General features: G+C 41.2%; 1 protein-coding gene across 1 annotated transcript; it reads left to right on the forward strand.

Annotated features, from left to right (window-relative positions):
* The first annotated feature begins 2,320 nt into the window (after positions 1-2,320).
* Positions 2,321-14,131, forward strand: LOC124260124 (fucolectin-1-like). The gene is made up of 4 exons (XM_046694366.1): positions 2,321-2,389; positions 10,454-10,687; positions 11,139-11,396; positions 13,529-14,131. Exons 1-4 carry the CDS (start codon positions 2,323-2,325, stop codon positions 13,762-13,764), a joined length of 795 nt encoding a protein of 264 aa, XP_046550322.1. The 5' UTR covers positions 2,321-2,322; the 3' UTR covers positions 13,765-14,131.
* The last annotated feature ends 7,922 nt before the right edge of the window (positions 14,132-22,053 follow it).

Here is a 22,053-nt window from a genome sequence, read left to right on the forward strand (position 1 = left end):
TGGCATTGACTACGAGTCCAAATGCGAAGCAGGGATCAAGCAACGACGTCACACAGTTAAGAACGGGTATACCCACGCGAGCAGCGAGAACAGCAGTCTATCAGAATAGAGTCTATCAAATATTCATGGACGGCTTGTCAGATTCTTACAAACGTTATCTGGCGAAGACGTCGCCTCATTTCATCTCACACAAATTCTATAGTGGAAAGATCTGGTGAATTAACACGTGACGTCAGTACTGGAACATTGTGCTGTTGAAGAAACGCCACAGAAACCCAGGTGGTGTGTGGGCTGGCATTATCCTGCTTGAATGTCAATCCTGGGCCATGACGTTGAAGAAACGGAACTGCCACTGGCGAGTGAGTGAGTGAGTGGGTGGATGGGTGGGTGTGAGTGAGTGAGGTTTTACGCCACATTCCGCAATATTCCAGCTAGATGACGGCGTTCTGTAAATAATCGAGTCTGGACCAGACAATCCAGTGATCAACAGCATGAGCATCGATCTACTCAATTGCGAACCGATGACATGTGTCAACCAAGCCGGCGACTCTGACCACCCGATCCCGTTAGTCGCCTCTTACGACAAGTATTGGTTACTGAAGACCAGTTCTAACCCAGATCTTCACGGGTCCACTGGTTCCAGGGAATCTGATCTCTGTGTCCCACAGCTGTCAAACTGTCAAACTGAACAACAACTAAAGGGGTTCACTTGCGTGCACTTATCCCGCCCAGATTCATAACGCATAACGCATTGTGTAATCTATACATGATGTCCCATAGCCGCTCAACAGCAAAGTTGTTATTGTTTTTAATGATGACCATATATCGGGGAACGACATTTTTCTCAACAATACCTGACACGAGCAATATCGCCTGGCGTTGGTTGTGGAACTATTTGTTATTGATGAAAATATTCTGCAGTTTTGCGTAATATACCACTTGTAATCGAGCCTTCAGCAAAATCATCAATTTTTGCTTTATATATAACCGTTCACGCGAGTGTATTGTTCACCAACCTTCACTTCAGGAACATGAAGCTTCCCAAGACAATCCACAAACATATTATCCTTTACATTCGCTGCGCTGTTAGATTTGCTCTATTGATTGTCTGTGAAATTAATGAGCTTCATTTTCAGAACATCTTTATCAGACACATAAAATTCGATTTCAGGACACACGCAGTTAAATTTAGACAAACGTACAAGAATCTGTATCGAAACGTCGCTCTCGCCAAATAAAGAAGTAGTAATCCAAAGAGTTTGTCTATATTTTACTTCCCATCTTCTACAATGCCACTCAAAGAAGTTACACAAAGTTAAGTAAAACTCACACAATACACCTTTGTCGGGGCCTCAAAACAAACACGCTTATGACGAAATGACGGATGTAACGATGTTGTTTTTCTGTTGTCCATTTTTTGGTTTGGTTTGACAGTCGGTCACTTGCTATATATTTAGTAGGAATGCGTGTAACGAACTACGGTTGTTACGATCTAAAATTAGGGGTCATTATGAGCTCGTTACAGCTTTAGTTTATTGTAACATACACAAAGAACCTAATTAAGAACCCCCTGTATTTTTGCAATGAAAGTTTCAAAACGTACATACTCGTGGTGACCACGTTTGATCCTTTCACTCATAACGAAAAACGACAAACTGATTGGAATCCATGTTGATTTTATGATGATAATTGCTCATTTTAATAAAAACAAACAAACACTAATTTCTATACAAAACCATGTCTGTACAAGTATGGCCCTGGAATGTTTAATGCTGAATTTATTGGTGAATGTGAACATTCAAAATGTCATTTTGCGTGTCTTACACGATTCAAGGTTAATACCGAGTGTAACCTCCAAGTGACAGCAAACACTCTCCTCCTCATACCCCTGTCAGCCTCCTGATCTTCTAAAGGAGCAGCCTATGCCAGTCCTGGTGTAAAGCAGCTTCCAATTGGGCCAGGTTCTGTAGAGGAGGATTGCTTTCTTGCACACGACGACCAATCATGTCCCAGATATGCTCCAAAGGGTTAAGATCGGAGCTCATTCAATCGGAGATGTCAGGGGATGCTTAACTAAGTTCTTTGTGTATATATAACTAGGCTGTATTATTAGCCCGTTAAGCCTTTACCAATAACTTTTTGCCTAGGTTGAAAGAAACATGTTTCAACTATCTGCAGCGTGACATAAATCGTTAAAGACACCAAGCAACAATTCCCAACTGATCAACTCAAGCTCACATTGTCGTCAAGAGACGCTCTTGTATTCATCTGCCAGACACGGACGGCAACGGTCTTGTTTGCCAGTGTTTCTGGCTTCAGGTAATGGCTGATAACAGAAAACAAGACCTGTGGATATATTTGTTGACTTTGGAATGCCTGGTTTCTGCAGGTAAGGTTCTGTTAGACTATAAACGCATTTGTGGTCAGGTAGTTTATTCGATATATAGAAAAAATAAACTATTGAAAACTGTTTTGTCAGCACCATACCCGTGGATATCATCAAAATGGTAACTGTCTGAGACCTGAATCACTTCGGCTTTTCCTCACTTATGCCAAGGTCACGTATACCTAATTATTCAAAGGTCGCCGGCAGATGCGGGGGCAACGGTGGGTTTCACCGATGTTACGTCGTGCGGCAGAGTTTTGCCTACATCCGTGTCACATCGGTGCAGTAGTCACAAAACCAAGGACTATCGGAAGATACCCTTCCAGCCACTGACAGGTGGCTGCCAGGGTATCTGAAGTTTTTTGGAACAATGGAAGGCTAAAATCGTCAATTGACTGACGGGTCACCTGGCTGGAATCGGCCGGTCATCTCCCGATACCCGGACGGTATCCTTCCGATGTAAACCAAATCGTTCGGTTCCCGAACATGTGCCGGTCGATGCCTGGATTAATGTCGCCAGGTTCCCGCTCGCAAGAAAAGGAGCCCGCTCAGTGCCCGGTCAGTCAAAGTTGGTGTTCGACTGCAAGTTATGCCTCACAATCTACAATTCAGCAAACATGAACGTAGAAGTGCAAAGGATGCGGTTGCGAATTCGAAAAAGGGGAGAAAAGGGGGGAGATGCCGCTCTTGTCTTGCCTTCCACTCTTCTTCCTGCAACTGAATGACATTCTGACGGTGTCGGGGCTCATACGGAACCGGGCCAGTGTTGTGGGGCAGGTATCCTGATGACCTATGCTGCTCAACCCATCCAGACCATTATTTATACCCCGGACCAGGCATGTCAAGATCCCCGGTATCTGAATGATACCCGTTTGGCGCCTGCTCGATGCTTGGTCACCTTCCGACTTAGTTTAATCGTACGATCTACGAACGGGAACAATCAGAGTATTGATCGATTCCCGACAGACAACCTTTATGTTATCCTCCGGTGACCATACCACACCAGCGCACTGAAAAAAATATCGTCCGATTCCCTGGCGGTCTGGCAGGTGCCTGTAGGGTCACTCGTGGGTTGCCGGAAAATGTGCCACAGATCTGTTACTGATGGGGGTGTTGACCACCGGTCGCCGTAAGAAAATGATTGAGTTATTTCTTCCGATTTGTCCACGGTATGTCAACGAGGTCCTTCCGATGTCAAAAACATAGCCGATGCCCACGGATGATCGTCCAGCTCCCCGTCGGGTATCTCTCAATTTGCCGATTTTCAGCTGCCAGGTCGTCTTTCTTACCAATTATCTATGTGTAGGCTTCAAAGTACCTACCCTGTAGAACGTGTTGCTCTCAAGCAAATACGGCAAAATATATGTTGATAAACCAGCAGATATGATTGATTGATTGTTGTTTAACGCCGCTCTCAGCAATATTCCAGCTATATGACGGCGGCCTCTAAATAATCGAATGTGGACCAGACAATCCAGTGATCAACAGTATGAGCATCGATCTACGCAAATGGTATACAATGACCTTATGTCAACCAAGTCAGCGAGCCTGAACACCCGATCCCGTTAGTCGCCTCTTACGACAAGCATGAGTTACTGAAGACCAATTCTAAACAGGATCTTCACGGGCAGATATGAATAGACATTGGGATGCGTACTCATTCAGAAAGGTGGAATATTATCATGTAAAGACACTTGATCTTATGAAGGCATGAAATTGGTGTGTGGTTTTTTTTAAAGAAATATTTTAGGTGTCACTTCTTCCAAAAGTTTATGATGGTCTCGACATTTTCAAAATGCAGCATTACAAGAAAAGAAGACTTTTTTTGCTATCTTAAGATCCGCGGCAAAGATTAATTGTATAGGGTATGACTAAAATATTGACATGAAAACAGTCCTTATCCTACTCTTTGGTGGATACGTTTTGGGTTGTACTGTTAGTTTACTATCCTTATGTCACCCACAACTGTACCCTAAATGAGAATCTATTAATGTATAGTTATCATGCTATGCCACTCAATAGAACATTAACATGAATGTCAATAGTTGATTAAATATCTGCCGTAAAACTCGTCTTTGACATGTATATGTAAACGTATGTAATTTGGAGTCGGTTGCGAGCACCGACGAAATAAAGAATTGAATTGAACTGAACAGACATTGCCTTTCAGAAGATCGTCAAATGTAACATAAATTACATCGGGGATTGCACTTTCTTCGTAAGGCAGCCGGGTTGACGATGACAGTATCCATCAATTTGAATACACTTTTCTCTGTTCTGATTGAAATCGAATATTATAGACCACTTTCCGATTAGCAATTTAAACATAAGATCCAATGTTATATAATTTGCGGATGATCCAACGTTGGTGACGTACACGCTACTCACGTTTCATTCCAAATTCTAGAAGTGGTCAATACTGGTGTGAATGGATTTTATGTTTAGCATTAAGATAAGAACGGGTCATATATGCATTAAACCAAATGAACAACCAGATCATTGTCTGAACTACAATCAGTAAAGAATATATTCTATGAATAAATGAATAAATTAAAATGGAATGAATGAATTAGAAATAGAATAACTGCACCATACCATAAACATTTTAAACCATATATCTATCTTAAGCTCTTAATGAATTAATTACCATTAAACTTTTTATTCATCAAAATGAGTTTTCAATTCTAGATATAAAAAGAAAGGAGTCTTGTGAATTGTTTATTTCGTTTTACAAAACCCATCAATGGTTTTCGTCTCAGACCTGTTCTCTATATTATAAGTTCATGTTTAATTATAGAGTATACAAATATAACGAATTGGTTGTTGTTGGGTTTTATTACACCTGTCACTTGCTATATATTTTAGTAGAAATGCAAAACCGAACTACTGTTATAACGAACTAATATTAATGGCCCCTATGATTTCGTTATAATCGTAGCTTAATATATACGCCTGGAAAATAGTTAAGCTCTCCCTGATAATTTTTCAGTGATGAAAGTAAGAACCACTATCATGAAATAATCTACACAATGACATGAGCTAAACGATTGTGATCTGTAAGAACCACCCTCCGACAACAAGGAACAACTACTTTAGTGAGGTGATATGATATTTAATTCATGATATTGTTGTGCAACCACGGGTGCCATTTTCACCTCAAAACAATACTCCTTTAAGTATGGAGCTGCAGAGTTCATGCCATTATGGAATTCTGCACATGCTACATAAAAACATTGCATAAGGTCTCTAGATGACATCCGTATGTATGATTACTCTTCTGGACTTCAGGCCTACAGCTCTTAAGCGATTTCTAACGGTTCTATCGGAAAGACGACGATTAGGTAGCCACTGTCGTTTCAGGTAGGAGCTCGTTGCAAACGGCTGACGTCGAACTAATCGCAGTAGTGCCCTGTTCCTACACTGTGTTGTCACAGGGGGACGTCCTGGTCGTGGCAGGTCCATAACGGAATGGGTTACAGAATGTGTTCTCACCAGTCGACTGATTACTGTGTAGTGGTCGCCAAGTTGACGTGCATGGCACGGCCAGCTCTGACGTCAACATCATGCATCAACGGTCACATTCTCACGATGGAACACCATTCTTGCCATAATCATTATTCCCATACAGTTTGATTATTATTGTAATATGTTCTAACTCGTTATATCAGGGGGTTCTTAACGTTTGTCCAGGTGTATATGTATACGACGGGTGCGATCGTTATGTAAGCCCGTCATGCCTTTTGCCAGTTACTTTCTGGTTAGTTTGAAAGACCAACTGCAGCGCGACATAAATCGTTAAGGCAAACAACAACAGCAATTCCCAACTGATCATCAACTCATGCTCACATTCAGCTTGTCGTCAAGCGACGCTCTTGCATTCACCTGCCAGACACGGACAGCGACGGTCTTTGTTGGCCACTCTCTCTGGCTGCGGGTGTGTTATGGCTTTGAAATTCGTTCGTGTCATGGCTGATAACAGAAAACATGACCTGTGGATAAATTTGTTGACTTTGGAATGCCTGGTTTGCGCAGGTAAGTTTGTATTAGACTATAAACATGTTAACGATCACGCAGGTCTATCCGACATATAGACAGCAAAATCTATTGAAAACTGGAAAGGGACTTTGTGCGAAGCTTTTATTTATCAGGAATCAAGACATTGTTCTGTTATAAATTCATGGTAGAATGAATGGTTATGTTTTATAGGCCGTTAACCATCCATTTTGGGCACCGGTCTTTCAGAATTATGTTCCATTAAGCATAAAGTGACGCGGAGAATGTTGGTTCTCTATCGAATGAGAACCATAGGCCTAATTGAGAAAACAAGTAATATTTCCTGTCCGAAGAAATGATTTTTCTTCATCGTCATCATTAGATTTTGTAACGTTGACATGGGGTGTTTAGGCGAAGGTTGGGAAGATGTTAGGTTAGATTATTGTAACGTCTCACAAGAACGTCCTAATGCGTGTTAAACAGGATTGTTTTATGCATGACCCAAGGCCACGTTAATGTCGAGTCCGTTCAAGTTCATAATTAGAGCACCATTCGAGAATATGTACATCAGGCGCACGGGGAGTCCAGTCAAACACGATGTCTTAATTCCCTGTGCTGAGTTGAGTTATATATGCATGTCAGAAATACGTGTGTTCGAATCACGGTTCGGTTGTGTATATTTCTAGTATATTAGCACTCATACCAGTGCTTGTGGATTCACCAAAGTGGCATCCGTCTGAGACCTGAATCACTTGGGTGTTCCTCCCACATTAAGCTGACCGACTGAAAGCAGCGTTAAACCCAACTGACTCACTCACTCACACTCGGTTATTTACAGACCAGACTCGAGCATTTACAGACCGCCGTTATATAGCTGTAATATTGCTGAGTTCGGCGTAAAACTAAACTCACTCACTCACTCTATAGAACATTAACATGAATGTCAACATTTGATCAAATATTCTTCGAGCGTCTGTGACATATACGTGCACATATGTTGTTTTAAGCCAGTGGACTACACCAACGAAATAAAGAACTGAATTGAATAGACATTGCCTTTCAGAAGGTCGTCAAATGTGACATAAGTTACATCCAGGATTACTTTCTTCGTGAGACAGTCAGTTTTTATGGCAGTCTCAATCAATTTCCAAAGTGAGCTTTCAATTCTAGATAAGAAACGAAAGTTTTGTGGAATTCGCGATTTTGTTTACAAAACCCATCACTGGTTTTCGTCTCAGATCTGTTATCTATATATAAGTTCACTCTTTATTGATGGAGTGTACATACACTCTTCAAAAGTAGAAACGCATAGGTGAATTTGAGAATACTGGACTCATGAAGCTGCGGCAAAAACAATACAAATGTACTATTTCTTTCCAAAACGTCATCTTTGTGTGATTATAAAAACTTCAACGCCAAAACGCGGCAATTTTAAGTTTTTCCTTTGTTTAAGAGGCGTTTGAAGAAATATTCGCCAAAACGTCACCATTAAAACATGCAAAGCAAAATGCACGTGCAAGTAAGCGGAAAGGAATGCGGTATCAGTCACTATTAAAAGACAAACGTTGTATTTAATTTTGTCATTTGTTTGCCACGACTGAGTGCCGCCAATCGAAACATCGTCATAGGCCGCCTTGAAGCTGGGGAGTCGCAGTCTGCAGTTGTCCAACATTTCAACGTTCATGAGAACACCTTATCGTGCCTTTAGGATCATTTCCCGAAGCCCATTTCCGCCCAAAATCGGAAGAGAAGCGGCCGTCCAAGAGTTACCACCCAAGCCCAGAACCACTACATCTGGGTTGCTCACTTGCATCATTGTTTTGCCACAGCCGTGGAGACTGCACATCGCATCTCTGGTTTGAGACGAATTTCCGATCAAACTGTCAGGAATCGATTGCGTGGACCAAGACCAAGACGATCAGTTGTCGCCTCTGTTTTGAGAGACTTCCATTGAGGTAGTGTCGTAGAGTCCGCAAGTGGAACCTTAGAAGCTGGAATATTGGACTCATGTAGCTGCGGCAAAAACAATACAAATATACTATTTCTTTCTTTACTATTTCATCGTTGTGTGATTATAAAAGCTTCAGCGCCAAAACGCGGCAATTTTAAGTTTTTCCTTTGTTTTAGAGGCGTTTGAAGAAATATTCACCAAAACGTCACCAAGAAAGCATGCAAAGCAAAATGCACATGCAAGTAAGCGGAAGGGCACGCAGTGTCGATCACTTTTAAAAGACAAACGTTGTATTTATTTTTGTCATTTGTTTGCCACGACTGAGTGCCGCCAATCGAAACATCGCCATAAGCCGCCATGAAGCTGAGGATTCGCAGTCTGCATTTGTCCGACATTTCAACGTTCATGAGAACACCTTATCTTGCCTTTAGGATCGTTTTCTGCAGACCACTTCGACCCAAGATCGACCGAGAAGCGGCCGTCCAAGAGTTACCACCCAAGCCCAGAACCACTACATCCAGGTTGCTCACTTGCATCATCGTCTTGCCACTGCACATCGCATCTCTGGTTTGAGACGAATTTCCGATCAAACTGTCAGGAATCGATTGCGTGGACCAAGACCAAGACGATCAGTTGTCGCCTCTGTTTTGAGAGACTTCCATTGAGGTAGTGTCGTAGAGTCCGCAAGTGGAACCTTAGAAACTGGAGGCGAGTCTGGTTCAGTGATGAATCACGATTCCTTGTTCACCGGCGAGATGAAAGACAACGTGTATACCGTCGGAGAAATGAACGTTTTGCCCCTAATTGCATTCGACAGGTCGACAGATTCGGTGGAGAGAGTGTCATGGTGTGGGGTGGGATATCCAGCACGCAAAGATCTGTTTAGAGGTGGTTAGGGGAATATGGCAGCAAATCGGTACATCAACGATGTCCTTGAACGCCACATGCTCCCGATTATGGGCCGATAGAGGTTGTTGTTCCAGCATGACAACGCTACTTTACATACATCACGCGTAACGGTACGCTACCTTGCCAATTCTAACGTCAATGTCTTGCCATGGCCTTCCCCATTATCAGATCTAAACCCGAACACCTATGGAATGAACTCGATCGACGTTTACGTCAACGTTGAAACACGCCCCAGACACTTCCACAACTGGCCATGGCATTTCAGGAAGAGTGGGGAAGAATTCCACAAGAGCAACTTCGTCGACCTACCCAGTCTGTGCCGAGACGGTGCAGAGCCGGTGCCGAGCAGTAATTGCTACCAATGGTGGCCATGTAAAGTACTAACTTTGACGCCATTTTGTGGACTAGGGTAAACAGAAACACAACAATAAAGGCTGCTGTTGTGTTGGCGAACTCTTGGTCTGTAGAATTTTCACCTTTTTACCATTGAAGTTACATGAAATAATTGCACTTAAACTAACACAATAAATTTTTCTAATAATGGCTTATGCGTTTCCTATTTGAAGAGTGTATTTGGACTAAAGTTATCGAGTAAGGTGTATATTCTTTTGAAATATATAAATATCCCACTGCACACATAGGTACACTTATTTGATAGGACCCCCGGTAGTCCTTCAAGAAGGGGCATATGCTGATTGACGTACATCACCATCGGGGTACGGGCAGTCAACCAACTCACCTTCGGGGTACCCGCAGTCAATCAACTCACCAAGGGTGTCTATTTGATCCAAAGTCGCTTCTAACGACAAGCAATGAAGACCAATGGTCCAGTTCTATCCCAGATTTCCTATGGCTGTGTCTCGTACTACGCACAGCCAATAAACAGCCAAGAAATATCAGACGTTTCCCTGGCTGTCTGATTGAGATGTGTACCCGTAAAGAACCCGGCTAGAACTGGTCTTCAATTTGTCGTAAAAGGCGACTCAAGGGATCGGGGGTCATGCTCGACGATTTCGTCGATGCATGTCATCGTATCCCAATTACGTAGATCGATACTCGTGATGTCAATCACCGAATTGTCTGGTCTAGGCTCGATTATTTACAGACTGCCGTCGTGTAGCTGGAATATTGCTGAGTGCGACGTAAAACAACAAGCATACAAACTGATGTAAATGTGGCCCATTACATTATCTATCATTTTATTTATCTTGAAGTGACAGCAGCGAGTGAAAACATTGCCCTGTCGAAGCCAGTATCATCGAGTCACAGCAGCTATGGCGGTGTACCTGAACGAGGCAATGACGGCAACGTCAATGCAGTTTACAGTGGCAACTCATGCGCGTTAGGGGAGGCAACTTCTGCAGATCCCCTTCCATGGTGGCAAATTAACCTCCAAACACAATATTGTGTAGAGGTTGTCGCAGTTACTAATCGTGCGGATGCTTTTCGTAAGTAACTCTTATCGGTGAGTGAGTAGGTTTTTACTCCGCTTGTAGCAATATTCCAGCAATATCTCGGCGGGGCACCAGAAATGGGCTTCGTCGTGAGGAGCGAAAGTTAGACCCCAACTATTATCAGGCTAAATCGTTTTAACGTCTTACATGTTTTAGACCGAAAAAAACTTTATTCAGTCAAAATTGTTTAATTCATATTTGTCACGATAGGCGTTGATGTATGAACCCGTGTCTGAGTCCGTCCGCCCCACATTTGTTTTCTTTCTGAAAAAAGACCAAAACAGGCCTAACCTGGGATTTGAACCGGTTATCACAGTCGCCTGACACGCCTGACATAACTCAGCAAATATGACCGTAAATGAGAACATGGACGATTTGTTGCCATGTTATGACGTAATTTCAAGATGGTTCTCGTGGCAAGTGTTTTCTTCTTAATTCCTTTCAGCATGGAGACTTCATAACTTCACAATCAGTGTTTACACTGAGGACCCAAGTACCACCCCAACAGCCGTGGCCAAGGTGTGCGCTGTGTACCCCGGGACTGTCGGGGCTGGGGTCCGGGAGGTGCTGCCCTGTGGGTCGCGAGTCAGAGGACAGTACCTCAGGATACACAAGAATGAGATGCTCCATGATGATGCACTGCAGTTCTGTGAACTGGAGATCTATGCCACTGAATCCTCGCTTGATTTCGATACAAGTCTGAGTAAGTCTCAACTGGGCCGAACGTACATACCAGTTATGTTTAATTATCGTCACTTCCTTAATACAGCCAAACACGGTTATGTCGAACATGGATGTGTCCAATCACGGCTAACTTAACCCTTACCTTGTATCCCCGGGCCTGAAAGCCCCAGGGGCCAGTTTCCGCTTTATGTATCCTTCAAGTTCAAGTCAAAACTACTGAGACAGTCAAAGACAGTTGTGTCGAACTTCTGGTTGTGTCGAAGTCTGATGTGTCGAACTTCCGGTTGTGTCGAGGTACGGTTGTCTCGAAGTAAAAGCTTGGTCTCGTATTCCTTCTTTAGTCATCATTTTGCGGTTGCGTCGAACCTCGTATAACACGAGTAATACGGAGGTCACCTCTACTTCGACACAACGGTGTTAGACTGTATATCAATATAAATACATGACACGTTTTGGGGGATAACAACTTTTTATTCATTACGTTTCAGAGTTAATTCTAGCTCCTTGATCATGTAAGCAGGAGTCAGTGCACAGAGAGAATATATTAAGATGAAACATGTTCACATAACGCAAGATGGGAGACTGTACAGAGATAACAATATAATCCAAAAGCCAAATGGATTTGATAAATGTGCAAAGATAACAGTATGTTGTAATGACAACGCCAAGATTGGGGATGCGGGATGTAAATGTACAGAGATAGCAACATAACACGAACCCAATTAGATAGGATTAATATACAAAGATAAGAACATAACACGAACCCAATTAGTTACGATTAATGTATAAAGATAACAACATAACACGAACCCAATTAGATAGGATTAATATATGAAGATAACAACATAGCACGAGATAACAACATAACACCCAAGAGGTTGAGTTAGGATTAATGTACAAAGATAACAACAACATGTAACGCAGTTGGTTAGATTAGATAGGATTAATGTACAAAGATAACGAACCCAATTAGTTGGATTAAACAAGATAACAACATAACACGAACCCAATTAGTTAGGATTAATGTACAAAGATAACAACATAACACGAACCCAATTAGATAGGATTAATGTACAAAGATAACAACATAACACGAACCCAATAGTTAGGATTAATGTACAAAGATAACAACAATTAGTTAGGATTAACACGAACACCAATTAGTTAGGATTAATGTACAAAGATAACAACATAACACGAACCCAATTAGTTAGGATTAATGTACAAAGATAACAACATAACATGAAACCCAACTATAGGATTAATGTAAAAGATAACAACATAACGGAACCCAATTAGTTATGATTAATATACGAAGATAACAACATACACAGAAACCAATTAGTTATAGGATTAATATACGAAGATAACAACATGACACACGAACCCAATTAGTTAGGATTAATGTACAAAGATAACAACATAACACGAACCCAATTAGTTAGGATTAATATACAAAGATAACAACATAACACGAACCCAATTAGTTATGATTAATGTACGAAGATAACAACATAACACGAACCCAATTAGTTAGGATTAATATACGAAGATAACAACATAACACGAAACCAATTAGTTAGGATTAATATACGAAGATAACAACATGACACGAACCCAATTAGTTAGGCTTAATGTACGAAGATAACAACATAACATGAACCCAATGAGATAGGATTAATGTACAAAGATAACAACGTAAGGATGGGGTCAATGCGGTTAACGGTATGACAATGTCAGACTAAGCCGATGATATATCACAATGGAGTATGCACTGGGAAGGTCAATGCCTTGGTCTAGGTTAATGGCTGGATTCTTTCTTCGGATTTCGATGCTTTCTTGAAGTTTCCTTGATGCCCCATAGCCACCGGAATAAAAGAACATCAGACCTCTGAAGACAAATCTGACACAAAATCTGCCCTTTCGGAACACCTCATCAAAAGTCCCGACCACCATATTTCCTGGCAAAATTCTACACATCAACATCAACCACTAGAAGAAAGGGGAACCTTCAAGAAAGTTCGCAAATCATAGTGTAAAGTCATATACTTTGGGTAATTATATGAGTAAATCAATAATTATGTCTTTTTATTCCAGCGGCATTTATTATCAGCCAACTAATAAACAATGGTATATCTTCTGTTTTCACAGGCACCGGATCTTTCTTTTCAAAGAACCCCTCTCTCCGTCTTGAAGGGACGCCGCTCAGTGAACATGTTGAAACACCGATACAATGCGGGAGCCTGTGTCACCAGATTCCCCGCTGCTTTGGATTCAACTTCCAAGCAGGACTCAATAGTTCCATGGGACATTGTAAACTCATGTCAAATCCAAGCTCGGATCCAGTTCACGATCCCAGCTGGGCCTGGTACGACAAGAGATGCTGAATGTCAGTCTTTTTCCTGTAGAGCGTGTTCAGATCATTGTAGAAGACACAGACAACAGTTTTCGCTAGGATGTTGGTTTTAAATGCCTGTATTGAAATATACTATCCCCAAAAAGAAACGCATAGGCCAGAAATCTGTTGCGAAAATGTTGTATTTTCAAACATGTATAACTCGTCCACAAATAGACTTTAGTACATGAATATTTTTACATCAGTTTAGAAGAAGGGAATGTCTATACATCCAAGTGGATAATCTTAGGTAACGGATACGTTGAGCGCGATTGTGACGATGTAGCACGGCCCCGAATGTCGGGTCTCCTGGCTCTCAGTCCAATCTCTCTCAACCTGTTCCGTACAGTTTGCCCGGATATCCTCCGAAGTCCAGGCACCCTGGCTGCTGTGCTCTCACCCGTGGCAGTACGATCACGCAAATGTAGTACCCGGATGTACCAATCTTGGGCTGCAGTGGTGACTCGAGCTCTGCCCGTACGAGGACGGTCATTTGTTATACCTGTTTGGTTGTAACGAGCTGCAAACCGTGATATCGTGACATTCAGACGCCTGGCAACAGAAGGTTGGTGATCTCCAGCGTGCATTCTTTCAATGGCGATGTTCCATGTCGCAGAGTCACGACGTGGCGTAGTGATTTGACCTTGAAACTCCTTCAAAACGAATGCCCATTTCCAAAAGTAATATGGATTTTTATAGCCAGACAACGCATGCTCTTTGCTGCACAATTTCAATTGGAAGGTGATTTCGGTTGCGTTGTGGCGATGCCTTTTTTAATCCTTGTAAGAAATCTCAACAAAATCAATATTTTCAGGTCAAGTCGATTTTTTTACTTGTGCAATTGTGTAAAATCATGTTATCAACACTTTTGTTACATATTTTGACGATTGTTTGAACACAAAGGGTAATTAATAGATTATTAAAAATACAAAAAGCCTATGCGTTTCTTTATAGGGGATAGTATACTTTACGAGGTGATACTGGTAAGCTGATACAGGTAGCAAAAGAGTCCATGTTTCCTATTTAGAGTTGTGTCCCTGAGATCTGCTCGTTCCTACATACCTTCGCGTTCAATAAAATTCTTGATTTGTCAATAATAGTATCATTACAGTGGTAGTACATTAACGAACTATACGAGGCAGTCAAATATTGTAGACAACGTTTAATACAATCACGGTTTTCACTGACTCACTGGGGGCGATGGGGTAGCCCAATGGTTAAAGCGTCCCCTCGTCACGTTGCAGACCCGGGTTCGATTCCCGATATGGGTTTAATTCGTGAAGCCCATTTATGGTGCCCCCCGCGGTGATATTGCTGGAATATTGGCGTAAAACCATATTTACTCATTCAATGACTCACTGAAAATAAGGCCCAGTAACCCCTGCCTCAGATGACGTTTATTCCAGAAACAATGAAATTTGGAAAACGGTTGTCGTGTACATTTGTTTCAAAGGGCTTCGTTAACACATATCACAGAACATCAAGTTGACATGTATTCGTGGTGACTGGTTGTAATTAACCAGGACCCGGTACTAGTTGTTAGTAGTTCGGGTTCGGTCGATGGTGTGTCATTACGATGACCCAGGGCGTAGTAACATCTATCATAGGTCCTACTATTTTAGACAGTTGGAATAATGCTTGTTCGGAGTTATACACATTTTGTATGTAATAGGGGCGGTGGGGTAAGCGCTCGGTCGTCACGCCGGAGACCCAGGTTCGATTCCCCGTTCGAAGCCCATCGGTGTCCCCGGCCGTGTTCTTGCTGGAATGTTAGGTAAAACGGCGTAAAAATAAAGTCACACACCTGTAATTTAATACGATTCTCCATCGCCCGTACATGTGGTGTGATCTACGGTTGAGTCAGATGGCCTACGGACTATGGCACGAGAAGTATCGCCGTCAGTGCGCTCTAAACGCTCATTGGTCAACGGTTTGATTTGCCATGAGTGGCGCTTAAAATGTTGAATTAAATATATTGTACGTGAGTAATTATTATATATGAGGTTGGAAATCTGAGATAAATCTGTGAGGAAATGAGTGTCTACCTTTGATGGTGGCGATATTTTATTTTGATATTAAAAATATTTTTCGAACCGAAGGGAAGTACGTTGCCAACCTTTGCTCGCTTCGCTCGCATATAGACAGACCGGTAATTCTTCTCTCTGTTGCGCAGCCCTGTTTGCGCTGCAGTCTGCCTGTGATTGGTCAAAGCACTGACTGGATTCCCTCTAGCTGGAACCGGTTCGTGTCTTGATTAGTTGGTGAAACAAAACGAACACACTGTAAAACAACGGTTTATATTCACCGGCGATGAATGAACATGTGTGGGACAGTGTATTTTAGCGGTTAAAGCGTTTGCTCATCATTTCAGATGTCCCCTGCCGTGATATTGCTGGAACATTGCTAAATCGGCGTAAAACTAAACTAAATCGGCTATGCAAACCTGTGCAGTTTCACTATGGCAAACTGTGGAAACAATTAGTAACACAAGTACAGTGTTTGTTTTGTTTACGACATTTGTGTTTCAATCAAAGGAATGAAATCTGTGGCAAGGTATTGGACACAGGTCCTTGATAGTTGGAGTTTCAAATCACAATCACTGATAAAAGCCTTTACGAACAGACAATGGTAAAATCAATCAAAGTGAAAGCTTTTATGCCATCGCCATGGTACAAGGGATTCTCAAATGGAAAATTGCTGGAGTTAATCAATGTTCCACATGAAGGCATTACCTGTTTAACATTGAATGAACATGCAGAAATCAATTACAGGGACGCTTTTAGATTCCTTGCCAGGATGGGTCTTTAACAGAAAGTTGGTTGTAAATTTAAACACCAAACATTTGGCACTTGATAGTCAGGTTCTATGGCGTGCCAACTGCTATATTCAAAGAAAGTATTTGGCACAAGTGGAATTACTGAAGAACTTCAGGGATTTGAAAATTTGGAAACTCTTGTTTCTCCTCTATACCTAATGCTAATGCTCAATCAAAGCAATCAAGACAAAAATATTGTTAGGATCAGCAAAATCGTATGCTTCAGTTTATAAATCTAAAGAAACGTCCATTCCTCTTCTCAAGTTCGAGAGAGAGAGAGAGAGGATCAGCAACTAACTTTCTGTCTCAAATTTTAACCATAATTCTAACAAGTAAGGATTGGTTTTCTTTGAATTCCCACAAAGTACTTGAGGCAAATGGAATTAATACATGTCTGAAAGGATTCGCTTGAATGTTTGCAAAAGCAGAAAAGAAGCAAGGTGAATTCGGTCAAAACATTTAATTTTCATCTTTGAAAACCATTATCCAACAACCGTCATTCCTTGATATTGTGCTTCTAACGAGGGTGATAATAGATACATCTCTACCTGGAAGGTTCATGCCAGTTTGTCCAGAAAGTGAAAGCAAATTACATCTTATATTTATTGAGAAAACAGTATGTGTAGCGCTTGACTACCTCCCTGTCGAACATTCAGAGTGGGCACCAGTTGGGCCCCTCTTACTGACGGTTACGAGTGGGAAGTGAGCAGCAACAGTAAACCTTCTGTTTCACTTTTCAGCCCAACCGATTTCATTCAATCAGCAATGTTGATCTTCTTCTCAACACAATGCACTTAAACTCGGGTGGTCGGTCAGAGAACCGTCCCGTAAGATTTGACATGGCACTCCACTTGGATGACACTCATTTTGAACCATCAAAATTTACATTGAGATTGTGTCCAACATCCTTGGCTCTTTCAGATAACTGTGGAACACCTTGTGTCCTTTATGAGTTTTGACATGCTTCACAAGAGTGAGTTTAGTTTTACGCCGCTTTTAGCAATCTTCCAGCAATATCACGACGGAGGACACCAGAAATGGGCTTCACACATTGTACCCATGTGGGGAATCGAACCCGGGCCTTCGGCGTGACGAGCGAACGCTTTAACGACTAGGCCACCCCACCGCCCCCACAAGAAAGTCATCAGACAAATAAATGTGTGCCAAAGAGTACAATCTCCACGTTATTCAAACAACGACCTCCCATTACCATTATATTCGATTAACGGAAGAGAGAGGGCGGCGGTAAATCTACTTTGATTCTTCGGGTGGGTGTCAATACCCTGAATGGGTGATAGGTTTACAGTGTGTCACCTTCCTTGGCAATAAGTTCAAGATCATCCATAGGATGAGGATAACAGGATTGTAACCTTCCGCAATGTTAAGCGAAAGGTTTAAAGATTGAGTGTCGAACAGAAAAGCAAAGGACTAAAGTAATCGCCCTGAAATACACCTACTCTAACAGAAATTGTTTCCGAAGTCAGCAGATGCACCCTTACATGAGTTGACCTGCCATTAGTTTCTTTTTGAACAAAATAATAAAAATGTCATTCAGTGGCAGTTGTATGCATCGTCACTTTATTCAAAGTGTGTTTTTATCGATCGCCACAAAATCATAGGTATTGTTTTGGTGGAGTAATTATCTTCTAACAATACTGAGCCCGAAACAAACGTTTGCACGGCGTTGTTTACCTTGCTGGAGCATCGAGACTGATATTCTCTGGGCTTAATGTAATAGCTCAATTCAGTAGTTCTGCACTTGGAAAACATAGCCGTTTTTAACAAAACAACACTGAGATTTTAGCGCCGCAGTTACAGTCGACACAGGATGTTTGATGTTGAGTTCACCCCAGCAACTAAGTAGAGTATCGCATTCTTGATAAACTGTGTGTATTTTACACACACACACACACACACACACACACACACACACACACATATATATATATGCATACTACATTGTGTATATGTGTAGATATATGTACATTTAGATGTATATGTATATGTTACAGTTATTATAACATTCTGTTTCTTGTCATCATTTTCTGTGTAATTAAGAAATTGAGAAGTTCTGAAGATTTGTATGTTTATGGTATCGAAGTCTCAGCCCTGTTTGCAATTCCATTAAGCGATAAAGGTCATATGAGGAAGTCTCTGCTTTGTTAAATATTAACACCTTTGCTGGTTGTCAAATTGATTAAAATAAAATAAGTGCATCTTGGAAATGGAAAATACCTGTGAAAATATGGCACTAAGGTTTGCATGGCAAAGTCCCTAAAACATTCATACCAAAGAGGGGTCGATTTTTGAGGTGAGAAAATAAGATAGGTGGCACATTAGAAACGAAGTTTGGTTGCCGATCGTTTACGTTATTTTTATACAAAATAATGTCGAAATAATACACTGGATTGATGAGGATGATCTGATATCACAAATAGCTACATTATGTGATCTTGTTCACTTATTCTACTTGCTGCAGGCAAAAAACTAACTGAGATACCAGTGTTCACGTTAAACCGTTATCACACCCTATCGTTACAGACAGCGTCACAACTCACTGGGCAGTCTAGCACTGTACATGTGTACTAAGGCATATTGCAGCATATGTTCCCGTGTTTTAGGTGAACAATTCACTTGCCTGTGCATGTGTTTGTAACGGATGTCAGCGACGTTGCAGGATACGATCACCTTTTCATAACTTATTGATAGTTGGTTATTGATACATGCTTACGATTTAGTCGAAAGTCAAATGGACTATTTAAAAACATATTTTGAATAGGAATGAAACGTTTCTGTAATACTGTCGTATCAAATGGTGTACAATGTTAAAAAATAAAATGTTTTAACACAATTAAACTGGGTTCTTTTCCATGTCTCAAGAACCGTGTGTGCAAATCTACACAATTACGTGGTGGGGTGTTGTGAAGTGTTTGTGAAGTGTGTAGTGGTGAATTCTAAAGGTTGGACGTGATGTGATAACACCTCAGGGGTGCGCATTCCCCCTTTTGTCCTCAAAAGTTTATTAAATGACCATTGTAACTCGGGTTAAAATGAAGTGTGCACCCCCCTTTCTCAAAAAGCAGTATCCGCCCCTGTCTGTGAGTACATCTAAACCTTGCTTTTTATGTCACATATGTAGTGACCAATAAAATTGAATATTATTATGTTTTAGTTCTCTTAGATGTGTTTAATCAAATAAAATGTTGTATATTAACTTTCAAATCCAGATTCTGCTTTATGAAGTAATTGCTTCTGTTATTCAAACGATTGTTTGTAAATCACATAATGAAACCCATGCTTGTCGTAAGAGGCGACTCACGGGATCGGGTGGTCAGGCTCGCTGACTGGGTTGACACATGTCATCGCATCCCAATTGCGTAGATCGATGTTCATGCTGTTGATCCCTGGATTGTCTGGTCCAGATCCGATCATTTACAGACCGCCGCCATATAGCTGGAATATTGCTAAGTGCGGCGTAAAACTCAACTCAATCACTCTCATGACTATCTCCTTTCTTTCCATTACGTCATACAAAAGGGAAAAAAATACTTTCCACTTCGTAAAATATCATTTCAATCACTATTGCTCGTTCAAACCCCGCCACCAAAGCGCATGTATCTAAACATGAACGTGAACGTTCTCACTAACTGCGAATATTCCGACGACACTGTCACAGCTACAACCACTTGATGCCAAGGCTTAGCTTTTTCATGATACCTTCTATTATCTTTACATAGCCTGCTGATCAGTATACTTGTATACTGAACAATACATCCTCTTTACTATAACTATTCTTTAATAATTATTGATTTACATAGCGCCTAGAATCCATCTGACTAGTTGCTCACTGGACGCTGAATCTGATTATTATTACCCCGGATAACCCAAGCTGCCTGTGAGGGGCTAGAAGGTTATAGTCACCGGGTACCCATTTTCTGATCGGTGAACTGAGGCAGTTTTATGTGTCTGATAAAGCGGTTCTGAAAATAAAGTTCATTATTTGCAAAGAGAGTCAATAGTGCAACTGAAGCAGCGCAGCGAAAGTATAGGATAATATGTTCATGGATAATATGTTAAGCTTCATGTAAATGAAGTGAAGGTAGGTGAACAATACACTCCCCAGCGTGAAAGGTTGTATATAAAGCATTAACTGATGATCTTGCTGAAGGCTCGAATTCAAGTGATATGTTTCGGTAAAATGTGCGGAATGATTTCATCACTAACAAATAGTTACACAACCAAAGGATATATGTTAAGCAATACTCGATGATATTGCTGAAGGCTCCATTACAAGTGGTATATTACGGTCAAAAATGCGGAATATTTTCATCACTAACAATTAGTTACACAACCAACGCCACTCGGTATTGCTTGTGTCAAGAATTTTTGAGAAAAATGTCGATATATGGTCATCATTAAAAATTTAACAACTTTGCTGTTGAGCGGCTATCGGACATCATGTATAGATTACACAATGCGTTGCGGTCAATGCGTTATGAATCGGGGTGGGATAGGTGCACCCCAGTGAACCCCTTTAGTTGTTCTTCAGTTTGACAGTTTGACAGCTGTATGCCACAGAGATCAGATTCCCCTTATTACTTATGTCTTTCTTACATGAACATGTATATATATGCTCTCTGCCTCACAGCATCCATTCACCTGATGAAGGAGTAAGCATATACTCCAAAAGGTATTTAAATGGTTTGACTGAGTGAGTGAGTGAATATAGTTTTACGCCGCGTTTAGAAATATTCCAGCAATATCACGGCGGGGTACACCAGAAATGGGCTTCACACATTGTACCCATGTTGGGAATCGAACCCGGGTTTTCGGCGTGATGAGCGAACTCTTTAACCACTAGGCTGCCCAACCGCCCAGATGGTTTGAAACAGCTGAAACATGTCGATATTGTCATGAGTGGCTACTTAATTGCAACTAAAATTAGCCGCGTCTAAGGAACAGTAAATGTGGTATGACTCAAACAGCAGACCTCCTACAAAGCTATTATTAAGATCTAATATCAGAGACCAAGCGTGTTTCCAGTTTCCCACAAGATATTTGAATAAATTATGACCCTGTAAAGGTGTTTAGGGACGTCCATGTTCTACGGTGACAATCTATAGTTTTAAATCTCTGTACACGTAGAAGGTCAAATAAAGAATATCTTGTATCGCATCTCGTCAGTATGAGAAGAATGCAGGATCTTCGGCTGCTGAGGATCGTATGCAGTTATTTGATCGTATCGCTGGGCCTCCAGTAAGAAATTGCATAATAGATTACTTTATGACATTTAGTGAGTGAATTAAAATTTAATGTCACTTTGGAAGTATTTCAGCCATAATGGGACTTTGAAAGTTATAGACTAAACTAAATAAATTTAGACTATAGAAAAGGACAATATAACTACTAGATTATCACAAAATTAATTGTAAAACCAGTACGTAACCGTAACCACATATTACTACG

This window comes from Haliotis rubra, unplaced genomic scaffold (assembly GCF_003918875.1).
Source record: "Haliotis rubra isolate DU_JTF1 unplaced genomic scaffold, ASM391887v1 Scf75, whole genome shotgun sequence".
Taxonomy (NCBI): domain Eukaryota; kingdom Metazoa; phylum Mollusca; class Gastropoda; order Lepetellida; family Haliotidae; genus Haliotis; species Haliotis rubra.

Bases quoted from the DNA above. Each gene is read 5' to 3' on its own strand.
- LOC124260124 (XM_046694366.1), top strand. From the start codon at position 2,323: ATGGCTGATAACAGAAAACAAGACCTGTGGATATATTTGTTGACTTTG. The intron at 2,390-10,453 runs GTAAGGTTCTGT...TTTATCTTGAAG, and splicing joins GGAATGCCTGGTTTCTGCAG to TGACAGCAGCGAGTGAAAAC. The intron at 11,397-13,528 runs GTAAGTCTCAAC...CTGTTTTCACAG, and splicing joins TGATTTCGATACAAGTCTGA to GCACCGGATCTTTCTTTTCA.